General features: G+C 45.5%; 1 protein-coding gene across 1 annotated transcript in view; it reads left to right on the top strand.

The window, feature by feature from the left end:
• Nucleotides 1-13367, top strand: part of MAP7D2 (MAP7 domain containing 2) — a 46735-nt gene that overhangs the window by 23729 nt on the left and 9639 nt on the right. The window contains exons 4-7 of the mRNA XM_030933648.1: nucleotides 2265-2536; nucleotides 3144-3276; nucleotides 12215-12461; nucleotides 13209-13313. Of these exons, the coding sequence (XP_030789508.1) occupies nucleotides 2265-2536; nucleotides 3144-3276; nucleotides 12215-12461; nucleotides 13209-13313 (757 nt within the window). The remainder of the gene's footprint in view (nucleotides 1-2264; nucleotides 2537-3143; nucleotides 3277-12214; nucleotides 12462-13208; nucleotides 13314-13367) is intronic.

Raw genomic sequence — 13367 nt, 5'->3', positions numbered from 1 at the left:
AACACATGAAGACTCATGTGCTGAATTGTAGAGGCACTCACACATTACCTCTTGAGCCAAGGCTCTCAGGAGCCTCAAGGTCACCATGGGGATTGGACACTACCCCTCCAAGCAGAACAGCTCCACTCTTACCTACTGGGTACAGACAGAGTGTGTGTGCATCTGTCTCTGTCTCTGTCTGTCTGTCTGTCTCTCTTTCCCTCTCTTTCTTTCTCTTTCTCTTCCTCCCCGCCTTACCCCATGTCTCAGGGATTCTTAGTTGAGGGAGATCTTGTCCCTAAGGGGACATTTAGCAATGTCTGAGTACATTTTTGGTTGTCACAACCTGGGTGGGAAGCAGAATGCTGCTGGCATCTAGTGAACGGAGGCCAGGGATGCTGCTAAACATTCCACAGTGCCCAGGACAACCCCACAAAAAAGCACTATCCAGCCCCAAATGTCAGTGATGCCAGGTTGAGGAAGCCTGCTATGCGTGCCTATGTGTATGGCGGGTCAGGGGGATTCTGTGCATGGCTTTTCCTTGGTAAGAGTCTAGGAAAAAATAGAAGACCAGCGTTATGTAGTATACCTGGAAAAAACCACCTGATTGCTAAGCACTCTGAAAAACCGCATCCCTTAGGAGAACCCAAGTATGGGGCCTGAGCCCAAGGCCAGAGGGGAGAATAGTCTGCAGAGAGTCAAAGCACCATCCACAAAAACAAGGTGTCTTGGGAGTTCTGAGTTGCTCCAGGCCTAATGGCATGAGGACACAGGGAAGCCACTTTGGCCAATATGAAAGGATTGTGTTTGGGGTTAGAGTTGTCCAGCTGAGAAGACAGACGGCCATGGGAGGGGTGGACAGCCTGTGGTGGATATGTGATGTAGGCTGCTTTTACATCAATGAAATGGTTGATACTAAACAACTGGATTTTAGAAATTCACATCATGTTTAAGATGTATTCATTTTATCAAATGATCACCTATTTGTTTCCCACCTTTATTTGGCCCTCTGCCTGGCATTGACAAAAAGGAGGAAGGTGTTCTCCTGGACACCAGGAGCTGGCCCTTTGACAAGAAAACATATTGGAAAATTGTTCTGCACCTCACCCAGTCCACATGCCACTTGAGGATTCTTTTCCCCTTCAAGACCAAGTTTAATATTGATCTGATCATATTTCCCCTTACTACCAGGACTGATTAGGTAACTCTAAGCCTCTGGTGAAAAATTGTCTTTGAATATTAGGGTGATTTGCCATTTTTATTGCTGTTTTTATAGATAAAAAAGTCAGATGTTAGCAATTCATGGTTCAACCTGCTGAGTATTGAGGGTGATGACTTGTAATTTCTGTATACATTACTTTATATCCTTCCTAGAGGAACTCTGTACAAATGCCCATATCCCTGTTCAAACCTCTAGGGAAACTGGGCATCTCAAGCTAAGCTGTTACCTGTGTCCTGAACAAGCAGCACTCACCAGGAGCCAAGCCTAGGCTGGCATACCTGTAATGGACCCTTTCCCAGCAGACACATGACGAGCCCCTGTATTTTAACCAAGTGGCTCGTCCTCACCTTTTGCATCTGCCCAGTTGGGAGAAGAGAGATTCTTTTAAACCTGAGACCCTCCAAAAAACAGCCCCCATGCCCATATGTTGGCTGTGTTCCTCAGCATTTAAAAAGGAATGGGGAACCTTGAAGACTTGCTAAGTGAAATAAGCCAGACATAAAAGGACAAATACTGTATCATTCCATTTATACGAGTTATTTGGAAGAGGCACATTCACAGAGACAGGTAGTGGAAGGGTGATTGCCGGGGGCTGAGGGGAGGGGGAATGGAGACTTGAATGCCACTGAACTGTACACTTAAAAATGGTTAAAATGGTAAATTTGATGTTTTATGTTTTGTCACAATTGTTTTAAAAGGAGCCAGTGTGTTCATTGCCATATGCTGAAACCAGATTCAACCCTGATGTTCACCTAAAAAGAGGGAGTAGGAAAGTGCCTAATACTCCTTCTTTGCATTGTCATGAAACCTAAGTGAGATTAGGACATGGCACCATCAGTTAGGCTTCTTAAAATAATTCCCTTTCCACCAGGGCCATCTTAGAGAGACCACATATTCCTGTTGGGCTGAGAGCACTTTAGTGACTTTTGAGTGTGTGCTAAGCCCTACTTTTCTTCCTCTGGAAGGATGAAATTGTTCAGCTTTTTGGAACTAGGTGTCTTAGGAACAGAGAGCTCTGTGTTCAGGCCCAGTAACGTCCTTTGGCATATTTTTGGTTTTCCAGGACAGCTGCTAAAGCTTATCCACAGTCTCCAAAGACAACGAAACCTCCCTACCCAGGGTCTCCTGTGAAGTACCGCTTACCTGCCCTTTCTGGCCAAGAGATGCCCAAGAAGAAAGCAGAGAAAGAGAAGAGCAATAAGGAAAGGGAAGGTACCTTGGCTCAGCAGGCTGCTGGCCCGCAAGGAGAGGAAGCCCTAGAGAAGCATGTAGTGGACAAGCATGCCAGTGAGAAGCACACTGCTGCCACAGGAGGGAAAGCCGAAAACAGCGCAGGTAGATGCTGCCACTGTGCCTTGGCTTTCCCAAGACGGTTCTCCTCAGACCCAGTCTACATGCCATTCTCTCATGTTTTGGGGAGGAAGAGGGATTTTTTCCTGGGAACAAATTCATCCCCTCGTGCAGCTTTCTTAGGTTTGCACGTTGCTACTGAGTTCTTTCCTTCAGTCTTCTGAGGGTCCCCTGGAGAAGACCTAGGGGCTGACTCCACTCATGGCTGTGGAAGCTCGCGTGGATGCTGAGTAAGACAGGCTGCATCCAGCCTGCATCTGCACCTCACACAAGAGAAGATCTTCCTTTAGTCTTTCAGGCTTCTACGATGCAGTGAGTTCACCCAGATGGTGGCTGCTGTGGCACTTGCTAGTGACCTTATCTTTCCTCCTCACATTTCCATTGTCTTCCACTGTAAAATGCGTCCAGGGTTACAGCCAGCCCATGACCACTTCTCTTGCTTGGTGGTTGATTGTGCTAGTCTGGACAGCATTTCCCATCACCACACTGGGTTGGATTTTTTTTCACTTCCAACTAGCAGCTGCTGTGTGAGTGGAGTCATTATGTTCGTTTCCCTTGATCTTTTCCTCTTGATGCCTCTCCTCTGGTGCAGCCTTGGGGAAGTCCACAGCAGGCACCACTGATGCAGGAGAGGCTGCGAAGATCTTGGCTGAAAAGAGAAGACAGGCCCGGCTGCAGAAGGAACAGGAGGAGCAAGAACGACTAGAGAAGGAAGAACAAGATAGGTATGCTAGTGCTCAGAGTTTCGGCATGATCTCATGTAAATGTTGTGTTGGAAAGAGCAGCTTGCCTTTCTTTTTACAGCATTGGTATTGATAAAACTTGAAGAGAAGTATGCAGAAGTATGGGAACCTAGAATGTCTGAACTACATGGAAGGTGCTCGGGAGACTGAGTCTTATGTTAGATGTAATTATTAATAACAGTGGAACTTTGTTCTTTTTGGAGGACCTAGAAACTCATAGCTCTTGGATCTAAGTGGCACAGGCATCTTCCCATTCTCCTTTTGGACTCTGGGCCCGTGCAGGCCTCCTAGAGCTATCAGGGAAGTCTGAACTTTGTTTATAAAATGAGATTCTCCCTGGGAAGACAAGAGGTTCAAGATTCTGGTTTTGGTCTTGATTCTGATTTCCAAATTGTTTCCTCCATCAGATTATCCTAACTCACACCCCAAAGTGAGAGACAGAGGGTTGAGCAGTGTCCCCTAGGCATAGGGTTGCGTGGAGGGGCAACCTCATAGTCTTAAGAACAGTGAGGTATGGGGAATCCCATCTGGGAGCAAGACAAAAGACATCATTGTTGTGGTCCCTACAACTTGAAGAGCATCAGAATCATCTGGGGAATGCAGTAAAAATACATGGACTCAGCCCTGTTCTGTTTTAGTAGCTTGCCAGGGTTTGAGAACCCTGCGATATTAGTACAAGGGTACTTTGTCACAATACAGACAGCCCTTCCTTTTCTGATCTTTTTATTTAGAGAGGAAAGCATGTTGAAGGACAAGGTCGATTTTATCATTAAATTGATAAAGGAAGCTGTTAGGCTCATCACAGAGTAAAATCCAATACGGTTTAGAGAATTAACATGACAGGAAGCAGGCAATGCTGTAGCACTTCAAGGCCAGCACTGAATTTAGAGTAATAAATAATAGAATGTTATTGATCCTTTAGTGACCTTGGTAAGTCTTTGTGGTCTCTGATTACAGGTTTGCTGATCTGTTTTTTTAAAGGGGCAGTGGGGTAGGTCTGGACAGTCCCTTCTTGAAATTTGGGACTTCTTTGATTGTTTTCCTGTTTCCAACCTTTTGGTCAATACAGACGTGTTTTGTTTGTTTGTTTGTTTTGTCGAGTGGCATGCTTGGGCTGGTCTGGGTGGGCCTTAAGGTGTGTGAAGGGAGGTCGCAAGAGATAAAGGTGAATCACAGGACCTCAGGTGACAGGCCTTGATAATTGCAGGCCGTGGAGATGCCATGTAGGCTCTGAGCTGGTGAGTAACATGATTGTAACCGTGTACTGAAGAAGGTGATGTTCTTTACTTTCCAGCTACCAACCTCTGTCTCTCCCATTTTCTTCACAGCCCAGCTCCTGAAAGACTTGATTGAACTTTCTGTCTTTATTTTCTCAACTCACATTCGGTCTTCAAACCTCACACCTACCACTCCTCCTCATTGCCTAACTGCTAATCAGTTTCTTGGTTGTCTTTGGCCTTGTCAAACTTGTCCTTGCTTCTCTGGCGTCTCCTTCATAGCCTTCTCTGTCTGCCCTTCATCCCCTTAAATGTTGCCTGGGCTCTCAGCCCTTAGTCCTGGACCAGCTTCTCTCCCAACAAGCCCTCCCAAGCAGCACTGCTCCCTCCTGTACTGCCAGTGTCCCTGCCATCCTGCCAGTTTCCTCTGGCATCAAAAGATTTAGGGCCCACATTTTACACAACAGCTTTCTGTTGAGCCTTTGTTGTGCTAAACCAACTCTGTTCTTGTCTCACTTCCCACCTTCATTTTCCCTTTGTCTTGTATTATTGCCTGTTTCTGAAGTTAACTGCAGCTTGCTTTCTAAACCTTCCATACTTTCTGGAACAAGGGAGGCACTAATAACACATGTGTACTGATGACTCCTAAAAACTATGCCTGTGGCCCAAGCTCTGTCTAGGGCTGCATTGTCCACTATCAGAGCCTCTAGGCACATGTGGCCACCAAAATATACATTCAGTAAAATTCATTTCCCCAGCCACACCCACCACATTTCTGTGCTCAAGAGCTGCATCTGAGTAGATGTGGATCCACACCACATTGGGCAGCACAAATCTATAGACTGTTTTCCTACTCAACAGAAGGTTCTGTTGGATAGCACTGGTCTAGAACCTAGAGATTGTATTTCCATTTGCAATAAGTTTTCATTTGAGTGTGTGCCATATACATCTCAAATCCAGCATTTCCAAAGCAGAAGTTAGTATTTTTTCCCAAACTTCCTTTCTCTTTCATGAGCTCTGCATTCCCCTCTCCTCAGGCACCCAAGTGAGAAGTCTCAGTGCCACTCTCAGCTCTTTCCTTTCCTTCTTCCTCCCAGTGGTTGTCAGGTCCAGTCTTCATCAGCTGTCACATTGGCACCTCTGTTCTCTCCCTTCCCTTCCAGTCCTTCCTCTCCTTCCTCAGCTCCAGCCCCCATTGCTTCTGATCTGGACTGCATCTGTCATATCCCAACTGAGCTCCCTGCTCTAGGTATCCTAAAGTTTGTCCCCTGTCCACACTGGGTCCACAATGACCTTTCCCAAATAAATGTGATTGTTCTCCTGTTCTTTCACAAGCCAGTGACTCCTCTGCCCACTGGATCCACCCAAACCTGTCAACAGGCCTTCAAGGCCTGCCATGAACTGGCCACTACCTGCCTCTTACCCCTTGCTTTCCTCCAGACACCAGTGTGCAAAGCTCTCTGACATTCACCCATCACACGGCTCCACACCTCCAAAGCTGTGCTTTTACTTTGCCCCCACGTGGACTTGTGCTCCTTCCTGCCAGTCGTGTCTTCGTTTTTCAAAATGCAAGTCAAGTCTTGCTCCCTCCCTGTACCTTTTCTGGCCCTGTGCCTGGGACAGCACTGACCACCCCCGACTTTTCACCCATACTGAGCCCAGCTGTTCAGTTGACTAACATAGTTTCATTTGTTTACAGGCCTCTTTCCTCCAGTTAGCACCTTAAAAGGCTGGGACACAGTCTTTGGATCACTGGTGCCTGGCGCTCGGTATATGTACAAGAAAGGAACAGAAGGAGGAAGAATCCTAAGAAACCATTGTAGTAGTAGGTTAAGAGAACAGAAGAGCTGAAGTAGTATGGTGAAGGTAGAACTGGAAAAGCCAGTCTCTGTGGACTTAACGCCAAAGAAATAGGCAGATTTGAAGTTGATGCTGAGGTTTGATTCTAAGGTCTTAGGAGAATGGTATACTCAATAACAGGTAAAGAAAGGACATAAGGAATTGGTTTTAAAATATAAAAATTATTCATTTAGGCCGGGCGCGGTGGCTCAAGCCTGTAATCCCAGCACTTTGGGAGGCCGAGACGGGTAGATCACGAGGTCAGGAGATCGAGACCATCCTGGCTAACACGGTGAAACCCCGTCTCTACTAAAAATATAAAAAAATTAGCCGGGCGTGGTGGCGGGTGCTTGTAGTCCCAGCTACTCAGGAGGCTGAGGCAGGAGAATGGCGTGAACCCGGGAGGCGGAGCTTGCAGTGAGCTGAGATCTGGCCACTGCACTCCAGCCCGGGCGACAGAGCGAGACTCCGTCTCAAAAAAAAAAAAAATTATTCATTTGATTTTAGGTAAGTTTATGGTGTCTACAGTACGTCCAGGTGATTGGAGATGGAATTGAAGCTTGGGGGTGTAGGTAAACATTAGAGCAATACACTTGACCCCAAATGAGTTTTCCTCTCTCTTGCCAGACTATGAAGCTTTGCATAGTGCCACGTGGGAGGTGAGGAGTGAGGAAGGAAAGTACCAGACAACCTGGGGCTAGAACACAGCGGCACCTCTTGGAATAAGATCATCCTCACATCTGTTTTATGTTTACAGTTAATAGTTAAAGCCACAGAAATGTTGCCAGATAAAATAATTTAGAGAAAAATAAAGTTACTTGAGTCAAACTGTGGAAAGCCCTATTATTGTCACAAACTGGTAAGGGAAACACCATCCAAGTCAAGGATGAGGGAACCAGAACAAAGGGTCAACCAGGAGTCCAGACAAGCAGGCCCTAAGCAGAAGAACAAAAGTTGGTCCATTCCCAAACACAACAGGGCCCAGCCCCCGGGCTGTGGATGGCCCAAGATATAAAGTGAGATTCTTAGAGGTGGTGCAAGAAACCTTAGACCCCGGGTCCACCCTGGGGAAGGCACTGACAGGAACTAGTAAGCAGGAGATCATAATGGGATTCCTAGATGTATCACTTTAAGTCATGTTAAGAAGCTAAAATAGCTACTAGGGGTTCACATGAAAGAATATTCCAGCCAGGCGCAGTGGCTTATACCTGTAGTCCCAGCTACTTGAAAGGCTGAGGTGGGAGGATCACTAGAGGCCAGAAGTTCTAGATGAGCCTGGGCAACATAGTGAGACCCCATCTTTTTAAAAAATTGAAGAAAAGAGAATATTCCAGTTAGAATCTCCTCACGAGCAAGGTCATGTAGCCAGGCTAAACTTTCTTGTTGAAGCAAGAGTTAGCCCAGGCCAGGAACCACAGGCAGAGGTCTTCGAGGCTGCTCAGACCTGGCTTTTTGCTGCTGAGCCTACAGGTGGCAGGTGGTTTTGGTGAGAGGTAGGGCAGGCGGGGTGCATGCGATGTGGGGCAGCAGGATGTGGCAGCAGCTGAGGCAAGAAGGGAAAGCCAAGAGAGGTAGGAGAGAGCCAGGGTCATTCAGCCTCATGCAGCACAGGGCTGTAGGGAGAGCCACGTGGGCAGGACTTTTGGTAAGACATAGGGTTATCAAAGACTAAGGCTGTTGGTCTTGGGATTTAGGAGGTGAACAGAGATTTTGGAGGGAAATTGTTGAGAAGTGGGATAGAGACAAAGCAGCCTGAAGAGGTGAGTGGATACAGGCCCAGAATATAAGCTGGCTGTTAAGCAGTCATGAATGGGAGGCAGCTGAGAGAGGACTGAGGAGGGTTGCTTGTGATGCCTGAGACCTGAGCATTTTTCCAGGGCATGGAAAAAGTGCATGCAGAAGGATGAAACTGACAAATGAAGGGAAGAGGGGCCAGTGGGAGGGACACATAGCTGTGGAGGATGTGGAATTCACAGCACAAGTGGTGACATTTCCATCTAAGCAGAGGAACAAATGGGGACATTTCTAGCAGTAATGTCATAAAGGAGAGTTTAAGTAGCTCAGATCAGGTGACCTCGGTCTTCTCTGTAGAGCAGTTGGTGATAACCATCAACTAAGGAAGATGACAAAGATTGAGAAAAGTGGCAATTGGGACTGTGTCCATAAGAGATCCAGGGGATGAGGATGAAAAGGCCGAATGCAATTGCCAGCAGGCAGATAACCAGCCAGACTTGTTTAGCCTCTCTCTAACCAGTGCTTGGCAGCCCAGGAGTGGTCCTGGAGACCACCCAAGCCTGGAGTTGGGCAACAGAGTGACCTCCATGTCATCTCTGAAATGCTCACAAGGGTACCCAAGGCCTGGGGGACACAGAGAGAGAGGGAAGCAGATACAAGTAGACTGCACAGCGCTAACCAGGGCAGTTCAGGAGAGAAAAAGGCAAAAGGATGGGGTGAGATCAGATCAGAGAAGGTTAATGTTGAAGGTTAGGCTTGTTTTAAAATGAAAACTCTTAAGCATGTAAGAATAGAGACCAGTGAAACCTACACACTCATCCCCCAGATTGAACAACTCAAGTTTAAGCCTATGTCAGTGACGCGAGGAACGTTAACAGGGAGCGACAGAAAAGGGGGTGAGGTGCTGGAGTTTCAGACAAGAGCCAATATATGAAGATCCTTCTCAAATGGCCAGTGACAGGGACAAGGGACGATGCATCCACTGAATGCCAAATGATAACAGTAATGCACAATTTTCTGGTACTTTGTATGTAATGAGGAAAGGGAGATGGACTTGGGTGAATGACAAGAACAAGGATGAAGAGGATGACAGGACTACACACAGGGCCAGGCACAGTGGCTCATGCCTATAATCCCAGTGCTTTGGGAGAATGGGGTGGACGGATCACTTCAGCCCAGGAGTTTGAGACCAGCCTGGGCAACAAAATGAGACCTGTCTCTATTTGAAAAAAAAAAAAAAATTCAAAAATGATCCAGGTATGGTGGCATTCACTGTGATACTGGCTACTTAGGAGCTGAGGTGGGAGGATCGCTTGAGCCTGAGAGGTTGGGGCTGCAGTGAGCTGTGATGGCAGCACTGCACTCCAACCTGGGCAACAGAACGAAACCCTGCCTCTACAAAGCAAAAAAAAGGACTACACACAGAGCTGATGAACTTTGGAGGTTTAGTACTGACAGCAAGGGCAGTAAGCTCGAGATAGCCCAGAGCAGAGGGCGGTGGGGAAGATGATGAAATCTAATGTGCTGTCTGGTTCTTTGAGCAGAGAGAGAAGGAGTGCTCATCCCTGGAGAGGATTGTGAGGGACGTGGTTTCACACAGGGGAAGCCAGGGTTTTTTTGGTTTGTTTTGCCAAATTTTACCTACTTCGGGGAAGCGAAGGGTGGTTAAGGGAGAGAACTTGGTATATAAGAGGATGAAGGGGCTGGGCGCGGTGGCTCAAACCTGTAATCCCAGCACTTTGGGAGGCCAAGGCAGGCGGATCAGTTGAGGTCAGGAGTTTGAGACCAGCCTGGCCAACATGGTGAAACCCTGTCTCTGCTAAAAATACAAAAGTGAGCTGGGTATAGTGGTGCATGCCTGTAGTCCCAGCTACTCGGGAGGCTGAGGCACAAGAATCACTTGAACCCGGGAGGTAGAGGTTGTAGTGAGCCAAGATGATGCCACTGTAATCCAGCCTGGGCAACAGAGTGAGACTCCATGTCAAAAAAAAAAAAAAAAAGTACAAGATTTCCATGGAGGTACTATGGAAAGGACAAGCAGGGTCTCATGGGCTTGTGGGGATTTATATTTTGGGTGATAATGAGGATTATGGAGGTTCAGGGGCCATAAGGATGTTCTTATATGTGTGCATCTGGGCACTTCTGAAGTCCTGATGGTAAAAAGAAACAGAGGCCAAGCGCGGTGGCTCACGCCTATAATCCCAGCACTTCGGGAGGCCGAGGCGGGCAGATCATCTGAGGTCAGGAGTTTGAGACCAGCCTGACCAACATGGTGAAACCCCGTCTCTACTAAAAATGCAAAATTAGCCAGGTGTGGTGGTGCATGCCTGTAATCCCAGCTACTCAGGAGGCTGAGGCAGGCGAATTGCTTGAACCTGGGAGGCAGAGGTTGCGGTGAGCCGAGATTGCACCATTGCACTCCAGCCTGGGCAACAACAGCAAGATGCCATCAGAAAAAAAAAAAGAAACAGAATGGATTTTCAGGTCCTGGAGATGAAAATGGCAGGTCCTTTATGAAGTAGCTTATACATTAATTAATACACAATATATCCTTTGTGTGTTAACTTCTCTGGGACAATCATAATTGGCTCGTTAATAAAGGGTAAGAAATGAAATGGTATTTCAGTTAACCTTTAGATACATCTTGTTATTAACACATCCATTTTGGATAATCCTGTGTTGGACATACTTAGTATTTCATTGAGGAGTCTAAGAAAATGGGAGCTTCTTTCTGATAGGTTCTATAATGCTCCTCTCCAGAATATCTGTTAATAATTTGAGTTGTTGCACAATGCTTCATAGGCGTTGTGACCTAATTTAGTGTTATCACGTATTGTTACAGCCTCGGGCTAACATATTTCAGTATTTCTTTATCTTTCTTTTAAAATACTTCTTTGAATGAATAAACAAAATATTTCCTTTGGTCCTACATAGGCTATTAGCGTGCATGAGTTCTGAAGCTGACCATTAGGATGGATGGATGCTCTTTTTAAGAGCATGTTTTAAGAGCATGTATGTTATTTTTATAACAAATAACAGCACCCCCAGTAAGTCATTGGCACATGCTTCCAAATGAAGGTAATTTCTAAAAGACATACAGATTTATAGGTGCACTTTAAAGGACATTGGGGCTTGGAGAGAGAATTCATTTTAAATTGTAAAACCAACTAACATTTGAGAACCTTCTAGGGCAGGCATTTTCATTCTCACGGTAATGCCATAGAACAATAGTATAGCTTTTCCCATTTTTTAAATGGGCATTAAGAACATAGGTGACTTTCCAAGTGTCACACAGTGAGTGGCATAATCAGAGTACAATTTTGGGTCATGCCCATACATCACATTGCCAGTGATTACCCAAGGAAAGTGGCGTACATGTGAGGAGGAGGAACGTTAGGTTAAAACAAGCTCTTGGACTTTACAGAATTTTCCCGTACTGCTTCGAGCTCTTTATCACTACAACATGAACCGTTCATCTGTCTGTGGATAAAATCGTCTAAATGCCACTTAATTTTCATATATCAAAGAAAGCTAAAATAGATTTCTAAAGATTGCCAAAATAAATGGAAATAAATGTTTTATTAAATGTCAGGTTTCTGTTGAGCATTTTCTTCCATTTGCTGCTTCATAAGTCACATACCAATTAGAACCCAATTAGTATGACTTTTTGAGTTCATAGTCACTGCTCTTAAATTGCTGACTGGCACATTTGTGGCCATTGAGACACTTCCCATTTTTCCTAGCTTTCGTTGGTTTTAAATATTTATTCTGCTTAGGTTTTTAAAAGAATTGTCATTCAATAAGAATGATGGCTTGACTTTCTCATCGTCGTCATTTGTTCATTGACTGAGGAGCATCTGTTTTCAATACAGAATGCATCACACATCAACACATCATTCATTGCTTTATTACAGAATTTAAAGTCAAGCCTGGTTAATATTTTTTGGTAAATATATGGACCAGAGTGGATTTCCAGGAAGGATGAATCATATTATTAAATGAATGCTTGTTGAAATTATTAAATGTGCGCGTTACCATGTGGAGCATTATTCTCGGCTGTCAGCACACAGTTCTCTGGCAGTTTGCTTTTCGAGCATGTCATCTTCTAACAACAGTTGTATTCTCAAAAGGCTGGAGAGAGAGGAATTGAAAAGAAAGGCAGAGGAGGAAAGGCATCGCCTAGAAGAGGAAGCCCGAAAGCAGGAAGAAGAAAGGAAGCAGCAGGAAGAGGAAAAGAAGAAACAGGAAGAGGAAGAGAAAAGAAAGGCAGGCGAGGAAGCCAAGCGGAAGACTGAGGAAGAGCTGTTGTTGAAAGAAAAGCAAGAACAAGAAAAGCAAGAACAAGAAAAGCAAGAGAAAGCCATGATTGAAAAGCAGGTACTGTATGAGTCCTCAGATGGACTTTACTTGTTTTTTAAGGGCCTTAATAGTAGGTACAATTAGTTAAATTTCAATGACTCATAATATTTACTTGAAGTTTTTTCGTAAACTGGGCTGGTTATTAAATATAAGTTGGGGCAGTTGCAGTGAAGTTGGTAATGTTTGCCATCTGTCAGTTTGGGTTTCCCAAAGGCAAACCCTGGGATAAGAATTTGGGTGCCAGCAGTTTTTTTTGCAAGCGAATCCCAGGAAGCCGGTAGAGGAATAGGAGAAAAGCCAGTGTAAGTGCATTGATGCATGTGTTACTGTGGGTGACTAGAACACAGTCCCATTGGGAACCTCTGAGAGACTGTGGATCACACTTTAGAATTGTCCAGCTGAGGGATGAGGAAACTGAACTACTTATCTACCACATCCTGCCCCTCACTGTAGAAGGGGAATTAACTCTCTGATCTGGCCACATGCACACTTCATGGTCCAAGCCTGCCCGCAGACACAGAAAAGCCTTGGCCATGTATGAGAACTGTCTGCAGGTGATTTGCATGGTGAGCCAGGGGTATATGAATGAGGTCCAGCCATGTGTGCTCTGTCATCTGGTGGTTTGTGTATATCCACGTTGAATATTGGAGCAGCATCCACTTTAGGGCAGATGATGAGATGAAGGAACATGTGCAAAGCCAAGGAATTACCACACTGTTTTCTTAGCTTATTAAAGCTTTGCCTTGATTTACCTGTTTCTGTTAGAAAGAAGCAGCAGAAGCAAAGGCCCGGGAGGTAGCTGAACAGATGCGTCTCGAGAGAGAACAGATCATGCTGCAGATTGAGCAGGAGAGACTGGAGAGAAAGAAGGTAAGGGCTGAGGGATCAGGAAGACTTAGGGTAAGTGAATAGGAAGTAAATCCA

Source organism: Rhinopithecus roxellana, chromosome 7 (assembly GCF_007565055.1).
Source record: "Rhinopithecus roxellana isolate Shanxi Qingling chromosome 7, ASM756505v1, whole genome shotgun sequence".
NCBI classification, from domain to species: Eukaryota; Metazoa; Chordata; class Mammalia; order Primates; family Cercopithecidae; genus Rhinopithecus; species Rhinopithecus roxellana.
This window is presented reverse-complemented; position numbering and strand designations above follow the sequence as displayed.